General features: G+C 45.1%; 1 protein-coding gene across 1 annotated transcript in view; it reads left to right on the forward strand.

Moving 5' to 3' along the window:
* The first annotated feature begins 590 nt into the window (after positions 1 to 590).
* Positions 591 to 26912, forward strand: part of FBXW8 (F-box and WD repeat domain containing 8) — a 51013-nt gene continuing 24691 nt past the window's right edge. Inside the window, exons 1-5 of the mRNA XM_062504562.1 lie at positions 591 to 890; positions 3688 to 3792; positions 9940 to 10104; positions 10352 to 10440; positions 24518 to 24675. Of these exons, the coding sequence (XP_062360546.1) occupies positions 591 to 890; positions 3688 to 3792; positions 9940 to 10104; positions 10352 to 10440; positions 24518 to 24675 (817 nt within the window). The remainder of the gene's footprint in view (positions 891 to 3687; positions 3793 to 9939; positions 10105 to 10351; positions 10441 to 24517; positions 24676 to 26912) is intronic.

A 26912-nucleotide genomic window follows, 5' to 3' on the forward strand; every position in this document is an offset into this window, starting at 1 on the left:
TTCCCAGCAGGTATGGTGGGCATGGCAGTGGTGGGGCCACCCCTGCCCACCCGCTTGGCTTCAGACGTGGCCAAGAGAAAGGAAAAAGTGGCGTTAAGAGAAGTACATCACTCAGAGAAGTCAGTTCCATGGGTAACAACCCTCTCGTGGAGCAGCTTCTCCCTGCCAGACAGGCCATGGCTGTGAGGGGCTGAGGGCTCCTAGCATGGCCGGCCATGGCTGTGAGGGGCTGAGGGCTCCCACTGGGGCTGGCCATGGTTGTGAGGGGCTGAGGGCTCCCATTGGGGCTGGCCATGGCTGTGAGGGGCTGAGGGCTCCCATTACGGCCCAGAGCCCAGGGCGACCCTGCCGTCACCGCGGCCTCTCTCGGCAGCGCGGCTCTCCAGAGCCAGGCCGGGCCCTCAGGCCGCCATCGCCGCCTTCATGGCAGACCACAAAATGACGGCTCCGGCCCCAGCATCGACTTCCTTCCCGGGCACCGTCTCGGCCTCATCACCGGCCGCGGTCCCGGCGGCGGCGGAACCTTGCGGCGGCGGAACGCGCGGGCGCGGGGCGCGGTTTCCGTGCCGCGCCGGGCCGGCCCCGCCGCCATGGCCGCGGTGCCGGCGGAGCGGGAGAGGCCCCGGCGGCGGGAGGAGCGGGCAGGGGGCGCGAAGCGGCGGCGGCGGGAGGAGCCCCCTCAGGAACGACCGGGGGAGTCCCCGGAGCGCCCGGAAGAGACCCTGCGGGAGTCCCCGGCCGAGCCCGGGTACCTGGCGCTGGCCCGCGGGCTGCTGGCCGGCGGCGCCCCGGCCCGCTGCAGCCCCGCGCCCGCCCGGCCCGCCGGGGAGCCCGCGGGGGACGGAGCCGGAGATGGAGACGATCTGCTGGGGCAGCTGATCCGAGACCTGGTAGGGCAGCGCGGGGCCGGGGGCGGCCCTGGGGCCGTGCCCGGGACAGGCCGGGCCCCGGGCGGGACGGGGGGGCGCGGGGTCGCGGTGGGGCCGGGTACCGGAGCACGGAGAGGGGCTCGGCTGAAGCGGCACTGGGAGCACAGGGGACGTTGAATTTGTGTTCCTGTGTGCTTTTTTATAACTTTAGCTTCTGAACACACATCCTTTTACGAAGTGCCAAGCCTTCAAAATCTGCTTGTCCTATGTAATGGCACAGAGTGGGATTGTTGGAGTGTCTTGTGAGGGGGTAGGAGTTGGGCTCGATGATCCTTGAGGGTCCCTTCCAACTCGAGGTATTCCGTGACTCTATGAAATAAATTTTTTTTTCCTCTTAAGATTTTTGTTGTTTACTCAGGCAGTTTGATGCAGGTGTAGTAATTAAGGATATCCTGCCTTGTGACACAGCAGCATAGTAAGAAAACAAGTTTTAACTCTTTAAATGAAGGAGTTAATTTGGGAATATTGTTAAATACAGTTCTGAACCAGATAAAAGTTATTTTGGTAAATCCTCTAAATGCCATAGAAATGTTATTTACAGTATAGGAAAACTAGGGGGAAACCCATTTTCTTATTTCTCACTAACCTCACTATGACTAATTACTCTTTGCTTAAAAAATTAAATGGAACAGATTAAATTTCTGTCTGCAAGGCACAAATTAATCCATTTACAGAATTAGTGCTCCATTAGCACAAAGGAGCCCGAATCTGTCTCAGAGGGGCTGGTTATATTTGAGTTTTGGACTCATTCCAGTGCACTTTTACATGGGCTGGTGCTGACTTAACATTGCTGCTTCCTTGTGCTGAGGACAATCTGCAAGAATTTTTGGGGTGTGGGAAGATCTGGATGTGCCCCTAATCTTAGGATTGCATTAGAATGGAATCAGCATGAGTTTGTGCTGGGCCTTCAGAATCTCAGGCAGATCCCAAATCGGGATCATCCCCTGCCCCTTGGCACTTTCCTAACCCCAATCCCTTTGTTTCTTTGTAGGTCTCTTCTGCCGCTACTCTTCATTTAAACTTGCGCCCCTTTGCAGCACCAAAATATTTTAAAAAAGGCACTTGTGGGTTTATTTGAAGCAGGGAATAAATCCTCTTGCAGCTCAGTTTATAAAAACCTGAATAGCTGTTTATTTTGCTCTTTTCCCCTCCTTTCCTTGAGGGCACCGTTGGAAAGTTGGAGTGTTGTGTCAGCACTGCTGTGTCTGCAGGCCCTCAGTGCTTGCAGTGAGACCTCTGTGTGCATCCAGGATCTGCTGCTTGGACACGAGTCAAGTCCAATTTGGAAGGAACACATCCATGGTGGTGCCGTGCCTGAGCTCATAAGCCTGGAGCTAACAATCCTTGCCCAACGGTTCCTGTGATTTGTTTGGGCAGCCCGTGGCTCCAGAGCGGTTCTGTGGCTGCTGGAGCTGGGCAGGATCACATCTGGCCAGCTCGGAGCCTGCCTGCATGTGGCCGTGGAGAGGTTCCCTTTGTGTTTTCCTTCGGTGTCAGTGCTGGAGACAGATGGGATTTACAGCACACGAAAGCAAAACAGGTCCTGCGGATCCACAGCAGGGAGCGGAGCCGGCGGCCCCAGCACAGGGCAGGGAACAGGAGCTGTTTGTGCAGGGAGGTTGTGGATGAGGAGGGAGGGGAGCAGCCACGTTGGCGCAGGTCCTGCTTTAAGTCACTTTGGAACAAGTGGGAGGTTCCAGTGTGAGTGAAGTGATGTTTTGTTGATAAAAAGACCTGATGGGAGCATTACAGGTGTTTGTGTTGTCTAAACGCTTGCCTAGTGTAGAATATCTTCTGCTTTAAAAACCACACCACCACATGAGATTGATTTCTCTGAGTAACTCTACTTTAAATAAATCCAGAATATCCCTTCTATTCTGCTTTGGTATTGCAAATGGCCCAGATTTGAATGAGAAGATGTAGGAGAGACCTACAAAGAAACAAAGGTACCAGAGTTAGGGAAGGGCCAAGAGGCAGGAGATGATCCTGCTTTGGAATGCCTGAGTTGAAGGCAAACTGTGGAGATTTTAACTGAGCAGCTGATTTTGTACTTGAGGATTAATGGACAATGATCAGGAGCACCTGGGGGGGAACGACACAGAAACCAGAGAAAACACTGGAGAATAAAACTGGTGACATAGAAATGGTCAGAATCAGCTGATTTAGCTCTTTCTTTATTACAGAGTGTAGAAGTTTTGAATATCCAGACAAGATAAGAGAGAAGATAAATCTTGCTGTGATAACTGCAGAAAAAAAAGATGTAAAATTTAGTCATTAAACCAAACAAAATGCATCTAGGAAAAATCTATGTGTTGCATTTAGCTGTTACCTTAAATTGATGGGTTTGACTTCAAATTTTTGTTTGAGATGCTCAGTCAGTTAAAGGAGGAACATTTCATATTAAAAAGACATTTGTATGTTAGTAATGAAAGAAACAAACATAATTTCCATTCAGTTTTATTTAAAATATTTGTTCATTTTTCTGTCACATGGGATTGAAGTATGGCAAGTGAAATTAATAATGAGCATATATCTTCAAAGTGCTTATTTATTGTGTCTTTTTGGCACTTCAACCAAACTGTTTTACCAGAACTTGTGTCTTTGTCTCTGGTCTTTGAAGGGCCATGAAAGGGGGGAGAGGCAGAACTCCTGATGTTTTCATGGAGCTGTGATAGCCCTGAGGACACCCCATTCCTTCTTCTGCTGTCAAATTATGTTAAACCAGCCTCACAAATATATTCTCCTTTTTCCTTTCCAGAATGAAATCAATGAGGTTCCTTTTTTTGATGTGCAGCTGCCTTATGAGCTGGCACTGAAGATATTCCAGTACCTGGGCAAGGCTGAGCTGGGGAGGTGTGCTCAGGTAAGTGCTGCTGCTAGTTAAAGTGCTGATACCACTTAAAACTGGCAGAAATAGTGAAAAAACAGGCACCTTGATGTGGGGAAGTGGGGAGGTAGCCCAAGGAAATCAGCTGGTCGTGCTTTCACTCACAGAAGACAGTTCCAAAGTTGAAAATTGAAAATGTAATGGCACAGGAGCTGGATTTACAGCTGCACTTGAGCTGAGTTAAAGAAAACATCTGTGGCTTGGGCAGAAGCAAAGCCTTAACATTGAAAATAAACAGTGCAAAGATATTTTGACTCGAGTGAGTGTGTTTAGAAGCATTTTTGATTCAGGTGAGTGTCTTGCAGTACTTTGAACTTAGCACTTGGCAGTGCTAGGGGCATGGCAAGAGCTGCTCCTCCCACTTTTCAGCATGGGATTGAACCACAGGCACTGGAGTAGTAACTTTTTGTCTGTAGTATTTCCACATGAGGCCAAATTCTTAAATGTCTCAGATTGCCTCCCCCCAGCGCTGCGAGGGATTTCTGTTTTTCTTTTCTGATACTTTCAGATAATGCTCTCAGCAGTCTGTACTCAGGCATGGTCCATAATTTAGGTGTAGTTGTAAACTCCCTGTCTCTGACAGAACTTTACTAACTGAAACACTCACTCTTACCTCATTCTACTTAGGGTTGTTCAGCCCACACTGTTGGGCCTCTTTATTTCCTTTCTTCACACACTGAATGAGGAACCTCCTCTCTGAATGAACCTCCTCTTGCCACTGTTTAGGGTTCCAGGATGATCTTCATTAACTCCTATATTCAGAGCACATCTTGCACCTTCACAAAAATCCAAACAAAACCATTTTTTGCATTACAAACAGTCTAGGGCATGGTTTGAGTGGAAGAGAAAATGTTAATGTGTGAAAACTGAGAAGTGACAGACAGGGCCTGTTGAGGATGGTAAACTGAACTCAGATATTCTGCAAATGGCCCAGGCTTTGAAAGGAAATTAGGCTTTTAGTGTTCAGTATGAGTGTGTTTTAGCGTTGAATAGCTGCAAGTGGTTATTGCTTAAATCTTTGACTTGCTAATGCCTTTTAGGAACAGGGACTGTTTAAAGAAAATTAATTCCTCATGCAGGGCTGCTCTTGCAGAGGGGAAAATTCTCTAGGATTATTTTTTGACGCTGTCCAGGACAGGGAAGCTTTCAGATATGCTCAAATTTCTGTCCCTTGGGGTACAGATAGGCCATCAGTAAAAGGCCACAGCCCATGACATGGAACAGGGTTGCATTTTTGAAGTGGATTAGTTTAAGGTTATTCTTTCACTCTCTTTTCCCCCCTCCTTAGGCATGATCATTTTACCTTATGGCATAGTAAAAAGATTGGCTCCTGTAGGGCTGCTCCTTTTCCTTGTGCTTGGGGCTGTACTGGATTTCTCCTCCCTTCACTTTGCTTTTTAGCTTGAACCTGTTCTCGTAAGATGTGTTTTAACATAATTTTCCACATTTCTCATTCTCCTCTTCCCAAGGCATTGTTCCTTTGTGGCAGCTGACAGGTAGCTGAGCAAGTGCCCAGTGTTTTACAGGGCTTTCCCAATCAGATGAATATCCAGTACAGAGCTGGCTTCTTTTAAGTGTTTAAATGAAAAGCAGAGCCATAAAAAGAAATAGAATTTTAATTTTTCTCTTGGTGGTTTTGTTTCTGAAGTGGGGGGGGGGGGGAAGCCCTCTTCTGTTCCATGGAAAACCCTGCTGCTTTATGGTGTTATCCTAGAAAGGTTTTTTTATTAAGGTGCCTTGGGATTTCAGTGCAATTGGGCCAGTTGGTGGAATTGGCATCGTGATCCATGTGAGTGCCTTTGGAGAAAACCTGTTTGCTTAGTTCTTGATGCCAAATTGGTAACCAGCTAACAGGAAAGAAGCCTGACTGCAGAGCCTCTCTGAGATTTTATCACACCACAGACTGTCTGGAGAACTTTAATTTCACCTTGATATTTCCCTCTCTCTCGCTCCCCCACAGCTTTTCTTTGATTTTTGGAATTAGTGCTGTAAACCACAACCTGTCTGTGTGGCACTGGAAATACAAAAGCCTGTAAATAAGTGTCCTCAGTGCTGAGCTCTGCTGGGTCTGCAGTAGGGGGGTGACATTCAGTAGCATCCACCAGACCAGTCCGTGCTGGTATCCCATATTTGGAATTCAAGGAGAAAAGTCTCCAGGCTGTCACGCAGCACAGAACAGGCCAGAGTAATGCAGAATTTTACCCTGTGAGCACTTTTTAATTGTGTTCTGACCATTGGCAGAAGTATCTGTGCCATGAGGGACTCTCCTGTGACTGTGAGCAGGTTTGGGAACAGTCACTCCTTCCTTCTTGTCAGGATGTAGAGGGAAAGGAAAAACAAGTCCTTGGGACACTTGTGACAAACTGAAATGTCCTTGTGTGATTTGGAGCTGATACTGTAGATCCATTAATTTTACCCATGGCCTGGGGACCTGGCCTTTGTGGCTCACATTGGTGATGAGGGGATGTGTTTGAGTTCAGCAGCACTGAATTTTGGAAGTTTTGTTTCTTAGCAGATCAATGGGAAATTCCCTTGACCTATTAGGTTTTTATCTCAGAGAAGGTTCAGAAGTGTTTACCAACACAGGAATTGTGTATGTATCTGGGGCAAGGGAGACTGTTTCTAGGAATTTAGGAATGAATTGTCATGCATAAATCAAGAATTTGAATTTCAGCTGCTTTCCTCCAGGACTTCTGGGATTGTCAAACTGTTGAGGTTTTAATGTTTATACATTTACAAAAAGAAAATTGAATGTGTTTTTTTTTTGAGCATGGTTTTTCATCAGGGTTGTTTATGGGTAAAAGCCATCATCATCCATCCCCCTTGTGATTCCCAGAGAGAGCAGGGAAATGGAAGGATAAAGATTTCCCCCTGTCCTGGGCTGAGCCCCTAGCAGGGGCAGCAGGAAAGGAGGGAGGGATTCTGCCCCTCTGCCTCACTCAGGTGAGACCCCACCTGCATAGCTGCCCCCAGCTCTGTGGTCCCCAACATGAGGAGGACATGGAGCTGCTGGAAAAGAGAGGAGGAGATGCTCCACGGGCTGGAGCCAGGTTGGGAGAGCTGGGGGTGCTCACCTGGAGAAGTGCAGGATCCAGGGAGAGCTCAGAGCCCCTTCCAGGGCCTAAAGGGGCTCCAGGAGAGCTGGAGAGGGACTGGGGACAAGGGCTGGAGGGACAGGACACAGGGAATGGCTTCCCACTGCCAGAGGGTAGGGTTAGGTGGGATACTGGGGAGGAATTGTTCCCTGGGAGGGTGGTGAGGGGCTGGGATGGAATTTTCATAGAAGCTGTGGCTGCTTGTGGATCATTGGGAGTGTCCCAGGTCAGGTTGGACATTGGGGCTTGAAGCAGCCTGGAACAGTGGAAGGTGCCCCCTGCCCATGGCAGGGGTGGCACTGGGTGGTCTTTAAGGTCCCTTCCAGCCCAAACCATGTTGTGCTCAGGGCTGTGAACAGAAAAAATGGGCAGCTTCCATCAGAATGGCTTTGGATTAAACACTTGGCACTATTTTTTGTACTGAGCTCAAGGTCCAGCTAGTTCTAATTGAGGCCCCTGGTCCCAGCAAATGAGCCTTGACTCTGCCTTTGTGTGTCTGGGGAAGAAAATAAACCTAGTGAAATAAAAACCATTATCAGATGCAGAGGGATGAATAAACCTTCATTAGGATTTGAGCCAGTTGATTTAGATGGGATTAGAAGAAATTTTGGATTTGATGGAAGAGGTGGGGTTTTTTAGGGGGAAAAATATCCCCCAGAGGCAAAACCAAAGAGCAAAGCCTATGTCAGCAAAAGCCTTTGAAGTCCTTCAGAACATTATTACTTGCTGAACTATAAAATATAAAACTGTCCCTGTGTGGAGTTCAGGAGAGCCCAAACTTTCTTTGCTGAGAACAGTTGTAAAAAGATAATAGCAACACTGAAGAAAAAATTAAATTCAGGACTCCAAATCTATAAACAAGTCTGTAAGATTCTGTCATTGATCCTTGCTGGAGTTTCTGTGCAGTTTAGGTTTGGAAATAGTTTTAACAAGAGCTTTGCACATCTCAGCTCTTCTCCAGCACCCAGTGTTTGGGTGCATGTAAATAAAACCATAATGCCCTGGCTTTTGGGGCCTCACCTGAAACTCCAAGTCAAGCAGATCTAATAAAGCTGACTTGAAGCCAATGGCTGGTTTTAATGCTGCAGCTCACAGTGGTGCTGTAAAGTGAAATGCTTGAGACTCTTTATTAGTGATTTCGTGCAGCTGAGCCTCGCTCAGTGGGGTTTTACAAGGGATTGGCATGCGAGTTTGGGGCTGGAAGAAAAGGCTGGGTTAGGGACCCTTTGGAAATTCAGGCTTGTAAAGCAGCAGGGTTTGCTGTAATTTGATTGAAAAAAAATCAGGATAGGATAGGATCTTTATTCCCCCTGAAAGTTGAAAAGGCAGTAGAAATTTTATGTAGCTCCCCCCTCCTTTTCTTTTGTTTTACTGTCTTTATAAAATGCTTTTAAGACCTTGAAATTTGAAAGGTCTGTGCAATATTGTCTGTTTTGGCAGACTGAAAGGTGTGTGTTTATTTTTGATTTTTCTTTTGGAAAGCAAGGCAAAAGCTGGCCTGGTTTGGCTGTGCTTCCCTGTGCGTGTTCTCAGGCTGTCCCTGTCAGGAAAATGTGCTGCTGTTTGGGGAGGGGGCAGAGGTTCTGCCTGGGGAGCTCCACTCCTGCACCACAGCTGCACTTTTGGTGTGTCAGCAGAAAGCTGTTTTGGGGCTTTTTATTTTTTATTTATTTATTTTATTCTATTTTGTATTCTTGGAGTAATAGCATAGATATCTTGCCTCCTTTCAAATCAAATTGAGAGCAAATTCCTAATGGTTTGGATTTGGGATCGCCTCTTTTTGGTGCTTTTGAAGTTGCTGAGTGTGTCCCTCTAGGGACAGGAGCACTCAGCACTGATTCCAGGGTGATGTGTGTTGCTGGAGAAGCCTCAGTGCTTGTTCTGTCATTTCAGGGCATTATTCTTGCCCTGTGCAGGTTGTTTCCTTTGTCAGAGGATGGAAAGGGGTTGTCTCCCTCTGCCACTTTGCACTGAGGTCTCTGGGTGATTAAGAATATTCATTTTGCTGCATTTGGATATTCCTAATTGAGCACTGCTCTTCTGTGTAGGTCTCAAATATTAAAAACACTTGCAGGTTGCTCAGATCACCCCTTCTTTCATCATATTAAACATTTTTTTAATGTGACTATGGAAAAAATGGCAAATAAATATAAAGAGATGGTCCTGGGAGAGTTTGTGTCCATGGGAGGCTTGTATTCTTGGCATAATCTGGGGACTGAAACGAACATTAGATGCTTAATTGTAACTTTCTAAAAATGATGTCAGTCTCAGAAGGTGCTTTTAATCTCTTTAGAAACAGAGCACGATTGATTGCTGCTTTCACCAGTCGTGGCTCTTATTGGTTACGTCTGTTTTTTTAAATTAAAAATTACAGAGAAAAAAAAGCTACTTAAGTTGGCTCTTAGCTCTTGAATCTTTAATTCTGAGCCCACAATTGATTGTGATGAAGCTGTTCTCTCTGGAATGGGCAGCAACTTGAGGCTGCTTGAAAAACTTAATAATTCATTCCTATTTATGCATACTGTAATACAATAGGTTATAAATCACTAATGTCATACCCCTAATCAGGTGTTGTCAGTGGGACTTCAGAGATATGGTGCTGTGATCTGAGAGGGTTTTTTAGCTACAAATGTGAAAATAAATTCGTATTTTTGCTCTAAGCTCACAATTCCCTCTTAATTGTTTTCTTCTGCTTTTCCTGTCAGAAGTTCCCAGTCACTGATATTTCAGGTTGACTGTGTTGCCACTAAACTGGTGTGCACATTATGTGGAGTTTTATTGGAGTATAAACTCAGTTATTTCCTGAAAAACCCACAGAAAACAAGCCTTTTTTAAAAAGTATGGGGTTTTTATACACTCAGGTGTACAAAGTATGAACAAATATATTTGTTTAAATAAGACTTCCATCTTAGTACGGGCCCGTATTAATTTATACATTTGTATTTCAGATACTGTTTAATATTTCACATAAAATCTAATTTTTCCTTACACATTTATGAGAGATCCATATCTAAACATTGATTTCTAGGTCAGCAGGACGTGGAAAATCCTTGCAGAAGACGAGGTGTTGTGGTACCGGCTGTGCCAGCAGGAGGGATACCTGTTGGACATGAGCATCTCTGACAATTCCTGCTGGAAGCTCGCCCTCAAAAACTGCAGAGCCAGAGATCACATGCTGAAAACCAACTGGAAGGTGAGAGGGAATTTCCTTAGAGGGATCCAGGTGCTGGGGAAAAATGGGAACCTGGCTCGAGCAAGTGGGAGAGGAGAGTTGGTGTTGAGTTTGGCAGCTCCTCTCTTCTAGTTGACAGCTGCTGGGGGGGGGTGGTTGGGATAGAGGTGTCTTCTCTCAGCAGCAGTAGCAAAGCTGGGAGTTTGGCAGCAGCAGATTTTGGTGGATGAAGGAATGGGAGCACCAACCCTTGTGTTCCTCTCTGCAGAACCGCGTGGGTGCCGTGAGCCAGCTGCGCTACGAGCCCGGCCGGGTCCTTTGTGACGTCCACTGCTGCGATGGGGTGGTCATGGCTGGGTGAGCACCGGGCTGGGCAGGGCCCACCCCATCTTCTCTAGAGTGTGTCATGTTCACCCCGTCTTCTCCAGAGCGTGTCATGTTCACTCCATCTTCTCCAGAGTGTGTCATGTTCACTCCATCTTCTCCAGAGTGTGTCATGTTCACCCCATCTTCTCCAGAGTGTGTCATGTTCACTCCATCTTCTCTAGAGTGTGTCATGTTCACTCCGTCTTCTCTAGAGTGTCATGTTCACTCCGTCTTCTCTAGAGTGTCATGTTCACTCCATCTTCTCTAGAGTGTGTCATGTTCACTCCATCTTCTCCAGAGTGTGTCATGTTCACCCCATCTTCTCCAGAGTGTGTCATGTTCACTCCATCTTCTCTACAGCGTGTCAGGTTCACCCCATCTTCTCTAGAGTGTGTCATGTTCACCCCATCTTCTCTACAGCGTGTCATGTTCACCCCATCTTCTCTACAGCGTGTCAGGTTCACCCCATCTTCTCTACAGCGTGTCAGGTTCACCCCATCTTCTCTAGAGTGTGTCATGTTCACCCCGTCTTCTCCAGAGTGTGTCATGTTCACCCCGTCTTCTCTAGAGCGTGTCATGTTCACCCCATCTTTTCTAGAGTATGTAATGCCCACCCTGTCTTTATTCAGTGTGTAATCTTCACATTTACTGGAGTGTGTAATTCCCACTCCATGTTTACAAGTGTGTAGTGCCCACTCCATCCTTAAAAGTGTGTAATTCCCACTCCACCTTTCACAGGGTATGTAATGTTCACTCCACATTTACCAGAGCGTGCAATGCCCACTCCACCTTTTATAAAGTGTGTAGTGCTCACTCCAGCTTTAATAGAGTGTGTAAAGCTTGCTCCATCCTTACCAGGCTGTGTAATACTCACTCCACTTCTACCAAGCTGTGTAATGCCCACTCCATCTTTATCAGTCTGTGTAAGGCTCATTCCACCTTCACCACTTGAAATCTCAGATGTTTCTTCTAATAAATTCAAAGGCAACACCTGTTGGAATCATAAGAATGGAAGCACCTGCAGTTCCTGAGACGGGCATCTCCTTAAGTGACTGATAAGGATGTTAATCTACAATTTACCTCAGCAGTTCAAATTTTTGTGGAACTGTTCAAAAGTTATCTCAGGCACAAGTAATCCCTGTAAAAACTCAGGTGCTTTCTGATGAACTCCCATCTATTGTTTTGCTGTGGAAGCACCCAGAATGTATTAAGTATTTTACACATCTACTGAAAAAATCCCCTTTTCTTATGTTTTTTTCCATAAAAATAGTCTTAATCACAAGGATATCTTGTCACAGAACAAAAATAACTTTGAAGGACTGTTAACTTTTCTCCATTCTTAATTAAAAGACAGCCTGGGAAGAAAATAACTCGCTCAGAATAGATAAACTCAAACCTCTCTTTTCTTAATATAGAAGTTTTCTGGACCTTGGTTTAATGTTAGCTATTCATGTGGTTTATACTCTTAAATACAATTTTAAGAGCCTCACAAATTTTTAAAAGAGGCTACAGTGATTCTATCAGTAAGTGTGGGGCTGTACTCTGTTTAAATTTCACAGGCTCAGTAATTAGTAACCCTCCAGAAATCACATGAGTAAATAAAAATTACTTTTTATATCTGGGGAGCTGGATTGTTCTTGACAGGCCAGAGTTCAATGTTTTATGGTAGAACTTCATTTTAATGGTGCAAGATTAGAGAAAACTGCTTCTAAAATACTTTAAAATTCACAGATTGGTTATAAGAACAATGCCTGGAAAACTCTAATTCATAGAAATGCTTTTGAATGCTCTTGGACAACTGAGAGCAGGACTCTAAACTTTTAATCAGACAGCAAACCCAGTTGTTACCGTGCTGCTGCCAAAACCTCCAGCTCTTTATTTCCTTCATTTTCTCCATTGTATTTGTATCCAAACATGCAGTAGATAGGAGTTATGCAGATTAAATTACATTTCTGAAGTATTAAACTCAAATCGTCCATATTTTGGCTTGGTGTTTTACAGAAGTTGGGTTCTGACATACATAGACTTTTCACATTGGTCCTCCTGTATCTCCTGATTCTCTTGGTGAATTTGCATCAGGAGTGTGATACAATTAAACAATTCAAGTTCCTGAAAACATGAGTAGGTAAGAGACTGCTGAGGGTAATCTGCATTTGTGTATCCTTTAGAAAAAATCATGTTCACTTAAAGGACTTCCCAGTAATTTCTCTGAAAAATGAATTACCTCTTTATGAAGCTGTGAGCATGTATTTGTTAAAACAACAAGAGGAAATTATTCAGCTGCTTGAATTTACCTGGTTAGTAAATGAAAAGTTTATAGTATTACAACACAGAAATTACGTCCTTTGCTGTTTACTGCTTGTCCTTCACTCTACTTTGTCTCTTAATTTGGTAAATACCAAACAAGGGAGACTTCAAGATATAACTAAAACTTCGAAGGGCATCAGCAGATTGTGCAGGGAAATACTTTATGTGCATTTGGTAAGTATTTAGGATACTGAGGAATTTGTTGGGGTTTTGTTGTTTGCTCTGTTTTTTTTTTAAATCCAACCATAACCCTCCCCTGTCTCTCCCAGCTTATAAAATTGTACTTAATGGCATTGTGCTTTCAAATTTGTCATAAAAGTGTAATGAATCTGGTGATCAATAGCAAACTGTTGCATTCTTTCAGTACTGAAGAAGTAATTTAATAGCTGAGGTTTACAAAGTCAATTCTCTCAGTATAAATATCAATTATCTGTTACATTTAATGATTCTCTCTCCTGTTTCACAAACACTTGTGTGCTCAGTTTTGCTTGGGAATAATCAGTGATTGCAGAGGGACTGTGTGTCTGAGCTAAGATGGTGTGTGAGTTTGCAAGGCCTGGTGTTGCTAATCCAGAATTGTGGGGCATTTCCCAAAGGTTTTGTCTCCAGTGCCTTGGGCCATCACCTTTCTTCTGTCCTGGGTTGCTGCACTGGACACTCAGGGCTGCTCAGTTTTTAGAAGTTTCTTTGATCATAATTCCCTCAGGCACTTCTGGTGCTCCAGCCCCTTCCCTGCACAAGCTCCAGCCCTTCCAGGTCCTTTTTGTCCTGAGGGGCCCCGAACTGGACAGAGGATTGGAGGTGCTCCAGGAGTGGCCCTGGGACAGCCCAGCTGCCCTTGGCCTTGCTGCACGCCTGGGCTGGTGACCAGCTGCTGTCACCAGCACCCCCGGGACCTTGTCCACCTTGTGCAGCCACTCCTCCCAGGCCTTTAGCATTCCCTGGGGTGGTTGTGGCCCAGGGTAGCACCCAGCCCTGGTGATGTTCTGTTCCAGATGTTCTGGCACTGAGGTCAGGCTGAGAGGGGCCAGCATTTCCCTGGGTCCTCCTTCCAGCCCAGCTCCTGGACGGACAGCTCTGACTTCAGTGCCCTGGGTGAGGAGGGTCCGTGATCCTCCAAATTGGGCCTTTCATTTTAAGTCACTTTGAGCAACATGTACACACAGGTAGCTGCTCCTTTATGGTGAGTTCCTTTGTTCTTTTCCATCACTTTGCTCCTGCTTAAAGGTGACCCTGTGCAGATGACCCTTTAGAAGTTGGGCTTGCCACTCTCTTTAGTTTCATAACGATGTGTGAAACTTTTCCTGGTGGGAAAGATTGGAAGTGTCTGGGTGAGCTCTGCCCCTCTCCCTCAACACCCTGGGCTGGATCCCATCCCACCCCATGGAATTGTGTATCCCAGTGCTGCAGCAGGATGCTCAACACTTCCCCTTGGATCGTGGGGCCTTCATTGTGCTCCCTTGTCCCTGTTTTCCAGCCTGGGTACCCTGAGGACAAGGCCTTATTTCCTTCAGCCTTTTCTTCATCTTTTGTCACTGTTTTTCCCTGATCCAATAAAGATGAAGATTCTCCTTAGCGATCCTTTTATTGCTGATGTATTTATAGAAGCATCTTTAATTCTTTTTCTGGCAGCAGCCAGATTAAGTTCTAGTTGGAGAGAACAGGAATGCTGAGGTTGCTGTGTTTGGGAATCTTTGAGCAAGCCTGGAATCTTGCTCCTGATTGATTTGAACCTGTGCTGTGCTAGGCATGATCTTGTCATCTTTACTGTCCTGCTTCAAACTCTGCTGCAAAGTGGAATCACTTTTATTTTAGTTGCTGTAGAGTTTTTTAATATTTTGAGAAGGGAATTTATACTGGTTGTGGGCAGAGCGACTTAAACCAGCAGGTGCAGTTTACAGAGACACAGTTTGAACTGGTTCAGGAGCAGCTCTTTATTAATCTGTGAAGGAAGCAGAGGTACACTTCACAGAAATGCCCCTATTCCATGCTCTCTCCACTTTTGCACACGCTGCTGCCCAGGCTGAAGCCAGGAGATGGCAGAATATCAAGGATTGATTAAGTGCAACGTGAGCTGGGAGCGAAGGTGGCTGCGAGCAGCTCCCCTTTGTGCAAGCACCACACGATTGCTGCCTGACATCAGATAATTCAATCTGGCCTGCACGCAGAGCTTCTTGTGTTTGTCATTAAAATTTCATCCCAGTGGTTACGAGGCTTGTTTTCTGGGTCAGCCCCTGAATCTCTTTTCATTTAAGCCAGTGGTGGTTGTGGTTACCTCACTCCCAATCAATGTTGTATTTGCCAGCCTTTCTACGGTTACTCGTCTCGAAGGATCTTCTCTAAAGGGATGATGTTCTCCCTCTCATCCTCGATTCAAATGGAGTTTCAGCCCTAAGTCAGAGCTTAAAGCAATTATGTAGCTGCTTGCTTGGCTTTTAGAAATTCCTACTGGTGATGAGGCTCACTGTGCCTAATGCTGTCATTACTGTGCAGAATGCCTGGATTGCTTCACCTTCTTTTAATAAAATTTGGATTTATTTGGGTTATTTTTAACCGAGTGTGTGTTCAGACAGTAAAATTGCTACTTTTTAAAAAAATTTCTTAGCAGTGTAGTCAGAGGTTGGGTCTTCCTGGGCAGAGTGAACTCAGAACATGCCTCTGGTCCTTGTCTGACCTTGTCATAGCAGAGGATCCCGTGGTGTGATATGCTCATGGTGAGACTGTTGCTGCCTGACTGGCTCTGAAATACTCACCTGTGGCTGTTCTTGAGCCCTGTGGTGAACTTGCCTTGTGCTGGTGGTGCCCATCTCACATCACAGCTCACCCCTAAAACCACCCCAAGAAGGCTTTGAGGGGGAAGTGTTAATTTTTTAATGCTTGCAGAAATGCAAGTGGTTTCGCTGCTGCTGCTGGTGGCTCTGAAAATGAATAAAGAGAAGAGGCCCAGAGTCAGACCACCCTTCCCAAGACACAGAGCTATGAAGTACCATCTTATCCTTTCCTTTTTTCTTCGGTTTTCCATGATTGAGTGGTAGCCTGTTAGTGAAGAGCTTGGCCACAAACTGATTTAGCAGATGCTCTGAGGAGTCCCTGTACCTCTTATGGACTGGGAAATCAGCCCTGGATTCTCTTGAAATTTAAATTTCAGATGTTTTCCTCCTTCCCCACTAAGTACTGCTAGCTTACCTTGAGATTTGAAGAGTTAGGACTGGTGAGATTCCTCTGCTGATTGCTGTGATAAACCAGCACGGGGGCGGGTGGGGGGGGGCACCTGGCACAAGGTGGTGTTTCCCCAAGTGATGCTCGATAAAGGCAATGAGAAGCTAAGGAAGAACTTCCTAAATATCCTACGTGGTTCGTTAGGGGAATCTGGACATTTATTTCTCCTAAATGCTGAAATTATTTTATTCAGTTGTCTCTGTTCTAGTGAATCTTGTGGGAGCACTCACAAACAATTTGGGCCTTTCAGTTTAAGTCATTTTGAGCAACACTACACACAACTAGCTGCTCCTTTATGGTGAGTTCCTTTGTTCTCTTCCTTTACCTCCCACTCCACTTTGCTCCTGCTCAAAGGTGACCTGCAAATGACTTTTTAGAAGCTGGGCTTGCCACTCTCTTTAGTTTCATAATGATGTGTGAAACTAGCCCGAAAGGCTTGAAAACACTTTCCTGCACTTTTTAAAACTTCATGTCAACTCTCATCTAATTTGGATTTTTTGCTATAGGGCTTGTGGATTATTCTCAAGGTATTTATTATTAGCTCTTGCATCTTAATTCAGCATGCAGACCTGAGGAAACCAAAATATTAATTAGTAATGAAAATGAATCAAAGTTAACAAACTGAAGACTTCCAACAGCCTGAATAAACCCCTGCCTTGTTTAATTGCCTAAAATTCACTTACATGATGGCACAACTTTCGTAGGTTTCTCCCTCCCCTCACTGTGACTGCGAGCCAGATGTCAAACAAAGCAGAAGGTGAAAATAATTGCTTTTTTCTTCAGCCTTCCCCAGACCTTTCGTGCTCTCTTCACTCATTCCAGTCATTAAGAAGCAGTGTCAGGGCTCTTCTTTTCACCCTGCGGAGGCTGAACACGGGAATGACATCATGAGTTCAGAGGGCTCGGGTGACAGATGACCACAGAGCTTAGGTAAGGTTGTGTTAGTGACAGCCAGCTTGTCTTTTCTGGCAGCTCCTGAAAAAAACCTTTCAGGTGAAACCAAGGGTAGGAGCCTGATCTGACTCTGTGGAAGCTGCTTTTCCAGCCTGCCTGGCCCTGGAGCTCCTGGTTTACCTGAGGGTTTTGCTGCTGCAGGGGTGTGCTCAGTGATGCCTTCTGTGTTCTCAAGCACAGGCAGTAATTTTGAGCTTGTAAATCCTGCTTTTTTACTAAGGCCAGACAAACCCATCCTTCTTTCTACTAAACTTGAAGATTTCATTTTTACTCTTCAGGCTGTCACTATCAGTACCTGGAGTGATCAGGTGATGCCTCTCCTCTCTGCTGCTTGCTGTGTGTTGCAGTTTGTGTTCCTTCTAACAAGCAAAACAGATCAATTTCTAGCATCCCTCAATGGTGTTTTCTCACCTCTGTCTGCAACTGGAGCCTTTGTTTTATCTGTGGTTTGTCTTTCGTGACATAATAGGGCTGATAGAGCAGAGCCTTCCCAAATTGCATCATAATTCCTCCTGAATTCTTATGGAAAAGATATTTTTTTTTCCTGTATCCACAGTAATCTGTTGCCTTGGTAGAGCAGCTGCTTTAATTAATGGGTCTGGGCTGATGCAAGCCACTGGAACCTTAAGCTAAGGGATGGGAGATATTTTGCTTTAAAAATCAAGTTACTAGAAACAGCTTGTTTTTTTCTAGTTGCTGCTTTTTATAAATGTTCATTAAAATGTCTTCCTTACAATACAGCCCTTTGGCTTGTTTCTGTTCCCTTGATGTGACATTTGCATGCACTTAATATAGAAGGTGAGGCAGAAGCAGTGAGGATGGTGAAATGTTAATTTTGTTACAGATAACAGTGCTGAGCTGCAGAACTACACACTCCAGCAGCTTAACCCACTTTCTTGAGGGATAATTTCCTAAATAAAGCCCTAAAAATGAAGGTAGAAGCTCTCTGCAGCTCCATTTCTGTGAGGGGTACACATATGGGCGTGGGTTGGTCAATTGGAAAGTTGGGTTTCCAGCAGAAGAGTTTGGGAACTGATCACGAGGATGTTCAGAATGAATTTCCTACATGCTAAATCTAAAAGTGCTTCCAGATCCATTTCGGGACATATTAGTCACATTTTTCATAGCTGCACTCATATATCAAGCAACCTAAAAGAACATTTGGATGAAATCAGTGAGATTAATTTTCTACTCTGCAGTCTTCTACCAGCATTAGGATTGTTTCAAACTCTGGTTTTGGTTTACCCCCATCTGTTTTTCCTTGTGTTTTATGGTGTAGGTTTTTGCTGTGTAATAGAAATTTTTCTCTTCCCTGTTCCATTTGTGTTTTATTTTTGGCCGTTGTGTTCTATTTATATTCTTTTCTGCCACGTGAAATAGCTCTTTTCTACTACTATTAGTTTTTCCTGAATCTTTTCCTCAAGGAATCCCTCAGCCAAGCTACCTGTTGGTTAGAGTTGCCAAAATCAATATATCCAAATACCTGGGAATGAGAATGCAGGGAGAATTGGGAACTTTTATTTCTCCCAGTCTTTGAGGCATCTCATGCCGTGGTTGATGTTTCTAAGCAGTCCATCATTTATCCCTCACTTCAGAGGAGTACAAAGGAGGTGCTAGAATTCCTTTAATTCTAGTATTTTTAATTGTGATTGAGGTACCTCCCAAGGTGCCATGGCTCTGATGTGAAGGGGTGTTTTGAAATTGGACATTGAGTTACCACTGTCTCACTTGAGCCTTGGAGAGAAGATGAAGCTCAGGAGCAATTTGAACCAACTTGAAGGCGTTTGGGCTTGGGTTTGCATCTTTAATTGGGCCTTATTCTTGAGCCTGCTGAGGGGGGCACTGGCTGATACCTTAATTAAACACATGAAGGACTGGAGAGTTGCTTTTGGTGGAATAAGGATGAAAGCTTTAAGGTGCTTGTTGGAGCAAGACAATGCAAAATACTCATTATTTTACTTGCTTATCAACAGGCATCCATTTAAACAGAGACTGTTACTGCAGCAAAATTCCTACTGACTTCAATAAAATGCACTGACATTGTAAAGACTTCATAATAAGATCTTTTGAGTATTAACAGATGGTCACTGACTGCCTGAAACAAAGTTGTTGGGATTTTTTTTTTTGGTTTGTTGATCACTGCAGGTATCTGGAAACCGAACAGACTTTGCCTTCTGGAAATCAGACCTGACTGTGAAACAAAGGGGGTTCTTTCTCCTTGCTTTTCCTTGCTACAGATTCTTTAGAGAAAATATGGAAAATGTGAATTGTTTTCTGATGTATTTTATCAGAAGTCTTTGGTGACCATCCCGATTTGGTGCAGCAAGCCTTGCCCTGGAGGGGTGTGCTTGAGGCAGCACCAAAAGTGAGTGACACCAGCATCCTGTCTGAACAGAAACCCAGCAAGGGTCTTGTTGACCCCGTGGTTTGAAGTGAAATTCTGCAGTGCCAGCAGTACCCCAGCTATGAAGGAAAGCAGTTTGTGTTTGCTGCTGCCATGGACTGAACAAGCAGAGTCTCGGCTGTTTGGAAAATGTTCCTGTTAACAGTTTTTCTTTTGTGTATTTGTCAGTTTATATATTAGTTGCAGTTGTACTTTGCACAAACACTAATTAGACAGCCATCAACACTCAGGGCCAAAGGCTTACTAACAATGCAACTGTGATAGCAGTGTCTTAATTGGTTGAGTATAATTGTCATTAGGCAACCATAAAGACATCTGGGGCTCTGGAGAGAGATCAGCCTCCTCCTCTTCCCCAAATTTGTTCTGGCTACTGCTATCCAGCACAGTGGAGCTTTTTCAGATGAGATTCTGTGTTTTGACCAGTTTCCTGATGTTTTTCTCCTTATGAAATCGTCTGCCTCTTCAGCACCACTTCATTAGAACTGTGCCCAGCCTCCAGCTCTGCTTCCTCCCACATGTGCTCTGCACTCCACCACCTGCTTCCCAGACATTCATCGTGGGGAAGCAGCAGCAGCTTTTAACCCCAGCTCCTTCTGCTTTCACTCATATGAGGGGACATGAGCAAACTGTTCATCTCATTAGGGTATTAGTGCCAGTAAAAAGTAGTCATAATGCTTTTGGTGAGTAGGTGTTTTTATTGTATATGAATTTAATTTTTCCCAATTTTTCTGTACCACATCCATTCCACCTACTGTTGCTCTGTTTCAGTAAGGTTTTGATGCATCTCTGTAAAACTTAAGCTAATTTTTACAGCTGGATCCATATCTGGCCAGAATTATGGAATGGGCTCATTGAGGAGAAATATATTTAGACAAACAGCTTGTCTCTTCTGCTGCTGCTTCTCATGTGTCTGTACTGAAATATTCTGAAGAACAAGGGCAAAGTGGAATATGAGTTCATCAAAGAAGCTGATTTTTTTGGGTGGAGAAGTCCTGTTGAACATCAGAGAAGGAAAAATATGTCTGTGAGAAAGCTGGGAGGCAGGTCTGGTGTGGATGGAAGGAATCAGGGAAGGGGTATCAGAAGAGGGGGAAATTTGCCTTGTGAGCAACAGGCTTCTTCTTGCTCCCTGTTGTGCTCAGGAGAGCAAGACTTTGGACAGCCCTTCTAAATGAAATGACGCAGTTGTGGTCTCTAATGTAGGTTATTTTAGGGTTTGGAGTTGGGTTGTTTGGTCTGCTCAGTGCAAGTGATATCAGGTGTTGGAATATTTGCCTGCCACTGCAATAATCAGCCCATGGCCCCCATCAGGGGAAAACAGCAGCAGCTGAATGCTCTTTGTGTCAGAGCAAATAGGATGTGATCATTGTTGTATTAAACAGGAAAGGAGGTTTGAGTTGGTTTGGGGTTTTTTCACTCCAACAGAAAGCAAAGTGAGCATTTCATTGCCATCTTGGTAGAAAAATCAGTAACTGAGTGGGCTTGTTCTTGGGTAGGACTTGCATCTGGGGTTATTTCATTGAGTGATTCAAATGAATTTTTCAGGGCAAAATGTAAAAGTTGTGGTGGGAAATGAACAGAAATCTTGAAATGATCTGGAAATAGTGCAGTGTGTTCCTCTCTCCAGCCATCTCTGTTGATAGGGCAGATTTGCCAATTATCTGCAATAAAGCAGCCTTTTTATTTTTTTACAGCAAGGCAGTGCTTTAATAGTTTAAAAGCCTTTTGTTGTGGTTGCAAATTGAAAGTGTGGTGCTCTTTATGACAGCATTATTTTTTTTTCCCTTCTGAATTGGATTCATCTGTGTTTGAAATTCTTCCAGTTCAGTCCTGTTGTTGCAGGCCCAGGGTACACTGGAAATGGGCAGTGGAGGAGCTGGTTTATATCTCCCATTTCCCTAGGCTGGTTCCCTGCCCAGACCTGGAGCTCCCCTTGTGTTCCCACCACACTCTGGTGGAACATCTCTGCCAGTCCTTCAGCTTTGCAGCATGGGGCTGCACTGGGAAGGATTGGAATGGTGAGAAATGGGGAAGGAGGGATACAGGAAGCCTTAGGAACTTTCCTGAGGAACTTCTCCTGTGCTGGCACTGCTGAGATTTCTGGGGGAGGTTTGCTGGGCTCTTGTAGGGTTCTCCTGGTCTCTGTCACTGGAGGGAGCACCACGGCCAGGATGCTCTCAGGGGTTGTTGGGCAGTGTCAGAGCCCACTGGGCACAACTGGACCAACTCTGGTGTCCTGAAGGTCCTGGCAAGGGCTGGGAGAGCACCGTGGCTTCGTGGCATAGGAGTGGGAGCTCTCCAGCATGAACTGATCCACCAGGGAGTGCAGGAGTGAGGAGGAGGAGGCTGCAGGTTGGGCTGATGCAGACCCTGCCAACCAGGTCCCAGCACAAACACATCAGAATTTGGGTCAAATTGATTTCAAACCAATGGCCAGAAGTGTTTGGTGGTGCTGCTCCAGTTTGAGCTTGACTTAGAGGTGGTTCAGGTGGTTCTTAGTTTGAACAGTTCTTTGTTCACAAAGTTTTGACTTGATTGAATTCTGAGATAAAATCAATTTAAGAATTTCCTGTGGTGTGGTGATGTTGGTTCTCTAATTCCAGGACTGTAGTCACTGCATTGTTATTTTTGGTGGGTCCTTTGTGTTCCAGGCTGTGTAGGGGAGCCAGATGCAGTGTGCCCTGAGAATTATCCAGCCCTGGGTCTCTCCTCCTGCCATTTTCTCCATCTTTCAGTCTTTCTTTTTACATCTCCAGCCTGGACTATGTGAGAGCTACACTAGGAGGAGATGCTGTTCTTCCTTGTTTATTTAGAGATAAAAACAAATATTCTGTCACTGAGTTCTGTCCAGTCTATCAATGTTTCATGTCTCCCCTGAAACTCACTTTTCAGTGACAAGAGAATTTTTGCTTCCTTTGGGTGGAATCTGCTGCTCTTGGCAGTCAGGAGAAGCTTGGAAACACGACTCCAACCAACCCTAACATAAGGAAACAAAAATCAGCTCAAAATTAAAATGCTTTCAAAACATTGTGTGCCTCTTGTTGAAGGGGACTGCAGCAGATCTGTGCAATCACCTGTCCTGTTGTGGTTTATCTCCAGATTTTGAAGCAAAGTGAGCCCTTTCCAGTTTTGCAGACTGAAGAGATTTGTTGTGATCTGATCCATGTTCTGTGTCCAACCCAACGTGGAAACATTTTGCTTTGGGGAAGCTTCTTTCTTGGTCTGTTCTTCTTAAATTGTGCTGCTGTAAATTGGAAATGAAAGCAGGATTCGGAGGGGCTTTGGGCCTCATATGCAGAGGAAGGGGAAAGGGAGAAGTGTCCCACCCTGTTCTCTCATTTCCCTTGTGTTCCCCTGTAAGGCACAGCAAAGGAGGCAGGTGACAAGGACACGCTTCCCTCTCTTCCTGATCAGTGCAGAGAATTAATGTGCATCTCTTTTTGCCTGACAGATTTCACCACCCCCCTAGCCACTTTAATTCCTTCTGTAAATTGGAGCCTTTTCACCAGGAGATGTTGGGAGTGATCTGCTCCCAGTACCAGGAGCCCCGGGCATGGCACTGCCCAGAGAACTGGAAAGCCTGATTGCAACTCCCACCTCTCCTAAATCTTCCTTTCATTCTTTTTCTGTGTAATTAACTCGGTTTTTTTCCTCATAAGCACAGCCAGATTTCCAAGTACCAGACCTCTGAGGCTTGCAAGAATCACTCTTCCATAATACTTCTCCCCCAAAAATCAGGATGTAACAACAAAGGTGACAGAGCAGGAAGCACCTTTGATTTTCCAAAAGAATCCCAAGTGTCAGCTATACCAGAGGAAGACATCTGACAGTGTTAATTATCACAGTTTTGTCAAAACTGGCCTTAAATAATTATTGAACTGTGGTCTTTGACCAGTTGTAGAAGCTTCTCTGCCTTTTCAGTGATTTTTTTTTTCCTTTAATAGTCTCTTGTGCGGGCATAGGTGGCTCAGAGCAGTTTATCAGTTTTTTGCTGTGTAACAACTTTTTTTCATTCAGATATATTCAATATGATCTGAGAAGTTTAGTTGTTTCTTTATTTCCTCATTGACAAGCTGATGTTAAACTACAGTTTTTGTGATATTTTGGTGATTCTGCTGCAATGAAAGAAATGCTGCCTTAATTCTAAAGGCAACAGTTTAATTAATTGGTCTTCAGAGATGTAGGTAAAGTGATCTGTTGATGAGACATCAAGACATTTCTTCTATGAAAATAAATTTCTTCCTATAAAGAGCAGTAGGTTGGGTGGACATGGATAAATGCTCTGTTTTAACACAACCACCAATCTTGAAAGACTGAAAAGAACCAGTCTGAAGTTTTACCACGATGTAATTTAGGCTTGTCTCTGATTTCCCTTTTCTTCTTGAGCACGGCTCTCCTTGTGTTAGTTGCAAAGTGAATACTGATAGTGGTAACTCAGTTGTGTGGGTCACGGAATCACAGAATGAACTGGGTTGGAAAAGACCTTTGAGAACGTCAAGTCCAATCTGTGACCCAGCAGCTCCTTATCAACTAAACCATGGCAGTGAGTGCCACATCCAGGGACAGTGACTCCACCACCTCCCTGGACAGACAGTTCAAGTGCCCAATCGCTCTTTCAGTGAAGAATGTTTTTTTCTGATGTTTAACCTAAACTTCCCTCGGTGCAGCTTGAGGCTGTGTCCTCTGGTTCTGTCAACTGTTGCCTGGGAGAAGAGACCAATCCCCCCTGGGTACAGCCACCTGGCAGGGAGTTGTAGAGAGTGATAAAGTCACCTCTGAGTCTCATTTTCCCCAGGCTAAACAACCTCCCTCAGACATTCCTCACGGGGCTTGTGTTCCAAGCCCCTCACTAACCTAGTTGCCTCCCCAGCCCCTCCATGTCCTTCCTAAACTGAGGGCCCAGAACTGGGCACAGCACTTGAGGTGCAGCCTCACCAGTGCTGAGTACAGGGGAAGAATCCCTGCCCTGCTCCTGCTGGCCACACTGTTCCTTGTAGTTCCAGTTTCCATTTACCTGCCTGCCTTTGGGTAAAGTCCAAACCATGGGCAAAGCTGGTTTTGTGCACAGAGGACTGAGGGAGAATCAGTGCAGGGGCTCTTTGAACCCATTCTTGTTTCTTCCTCTGTTCTGCTGCAGTCACCTCCTGGCAGATGCCGTGGGGTGACTCTGCCCTTGTTTTGCAGGTACAGCTCAGGGGAGGTGAGGCTGTGGGACACCCGCACCTGGGACTACACAGCTCCTGTGCTGGCAGCAGTGGCAGGCCCTGCAGGGGCTGGAGCCCTGCCACACGTCTCTTTTGTGAGGATAAGCAGCTCCCTGGCCGTGGCAGCCTACGAGGACGGTGAGCAACCACAACTCTCCTCCCTATTAAAACAACAGCAACAGAAAAAAAAAAAAATTAAGCAGCTGTGCTCAGCTTTTTGTGTGTCTGTAATCCTGTGTATCCACACACACGCACACTCTTGCTTTTATGTGAGAAAGTTGGCCAATAACCCTAAATGCATTAGGAGGCATTGGAACATAGCACCCATTAAAACTGAGCTTTAATTCCTACTGGAGCTGCTGCACAAAGCTTGAGTGCCAGGCTGTAGTCCAGCCAAGCTATCTTAAGCAAATAACTTGTTTTGCTATAAAAATATTAAATATTCTTCCACCAGCCTTCTACTCTGGCCAAAACTCCCTTGGGGTGCTGTGGAGCTTTGTTATGGGGATGGTGGTAAACTTGGATGTCTGATTAATCCCCATCCCTCTCGCTCTTGGCGTGGTGTGTGGATTCACTGAAGTGTTGGTTTGTAGTGCTGGGTTGTTATTATATACTTGGATTGAAAGAAATGAAAGCTTTGACCTAATATTTAGTGAAACCCTCATAAAATCCTGGTTGTGTGCATTGTTTTAAATATCCTTAGAGGGTTTCTATAATGGACAACAAGAGCCAGAGACCAACATCTTCTGGATGTGGGAACAGCAATTAAAAAAGTCAGGTTTGGATGGTGCCAGCCGGCTGGGATACTAAACTGGGGGGCTCAGGCAGAGCTCAACTCCCATCATCTTGCTTTAAAATGTATCATTTGATACTTAAAATGTCTCCTTGGGTGTAAATAAAGAATATTTGTAAGTTTAGAGAGCTTCGTACACATACTGTCTTTGATCCTGGCATTTCTACAGGTGAAAACAGAAGGTGGATAATCCAAACGAAATCCCTAGCCCATAGTTTTATTTTAAAAGTAAATTAAATGCTTTATGTGTTTTAAGATTTTCAACATCCTTTGCTGTTTTTCTGGCTTGGATCAGGCCAGGATGGTATTCTGTGGGTAGAAATTGTTAATAGGCAACATTTTCTGACAGCAGCAAATCTGGTGTTATTAATATTATTTACTTGAGTCATAGGAAATTATAACACAGGTTTGAGTGCTGGCTTTTTTTCCAGTGTGCCAAACAATGACTAGCAGAGGGTCTTTTGTTTGTTTTCTAGTTTCCCACTGACTAATCTAATAATTTGTCTGGGTTTTTTGCCTGTCATATCCCTTGCTGTCAGTGCCGTGACTGAACTAGTTTGCATAAAGCTCAGCGTCTTTTATTCTTTTGGGTAGAAATTTTAATAGGCTCTGTGATATGGCAGTTACTCTGATTTGAGAAGCCTCGGTCAGAATAGATTAGTTTCTATGGGAATAGGGAGATAAAAAGACCCATTTTAGCAGTGTTTACTAACTGCAAGCCGAAAGCACGTATTTACAGTTTGGTGGAGAAGAGTTATTTAAAATTTTGGGGAGGGAGCGGACAGCTTTGAAGATAATGCGTTTGATTGTTCTTTGTTGTACTTTTCCAGCTCCCTTTCCTCTTTGTTTGTAAGTTTGACTAACCCAGAGAAACCATCTGCTCGTGTTGGAGGTGGTGCTGTCAGGCAGTCTAGACTTCCCTGGCTCGTCCCAAATCCATCGGCTGCTCCGGGTCCCGCAGGGCTCCCGCAGCGCTGGCCTTGGCTGCCCATCCCAGGGAAGGGCTGACAGCACAGCCTGCCCTGCTCTGCTCCTGAGCTGCCTTCCCCAGGCACAGCAGGCTGAGCAAGGACACAGGTTTGTCCTCCCTGGCCCAAGTGGATTGTCACTCCACGGCATCTCTGAAGGAAAGTGGGATTGTGGCTCCTGATGAAGAAACGGGCTGCAGGGAGAGGGAGAACAGGGAGAAATGGATGGGGAGCAAATGAAGTTCCCTGTGCCCGTGCCAGGGCTCAGTGGGGGTGCTGGGTGTACACCTGGGGCAACGGGACTTGGCAACTCGAGCCACAGTTGTGATTTTTGAATTCCAACCCACTGGCCTCATATTTCTTCTGCCTTGTTTCCTATTGTCAGCGCTGGCAGTGCTCCAGTTTGATTTTACCACTAATTGTGTTGCACGTTACCGAACTGAAATGAATCAAATCAAAATGCTTTTCCTGGAGCATTAGATAAAGCAGGCGAGGGTTCTGGGTAATGAGCAGATGCTGCTAATGCAGGGACAGGAGAGGCCTTGCCAGGACTCCATCTGCTCCATGCTTGCCTGCCTTTGGCTGGGAGCCACAGCTTTTGGGAAACAGCAGTC

The sequence above is a fragment of the Cinclus cinclus genome, chromosome 17, assembly GCF_963662255.1.
Source record: "Cinclus cinclus chromosome 17, bCinCin1.1, whole genome shotgun sequence".
NCBI classification, from domain to species: Eukaryota; Metazoa; Chordata; class Aves; order Passeriformes; family Cinclidae; genus Cinclus; species Cinclus cinclus.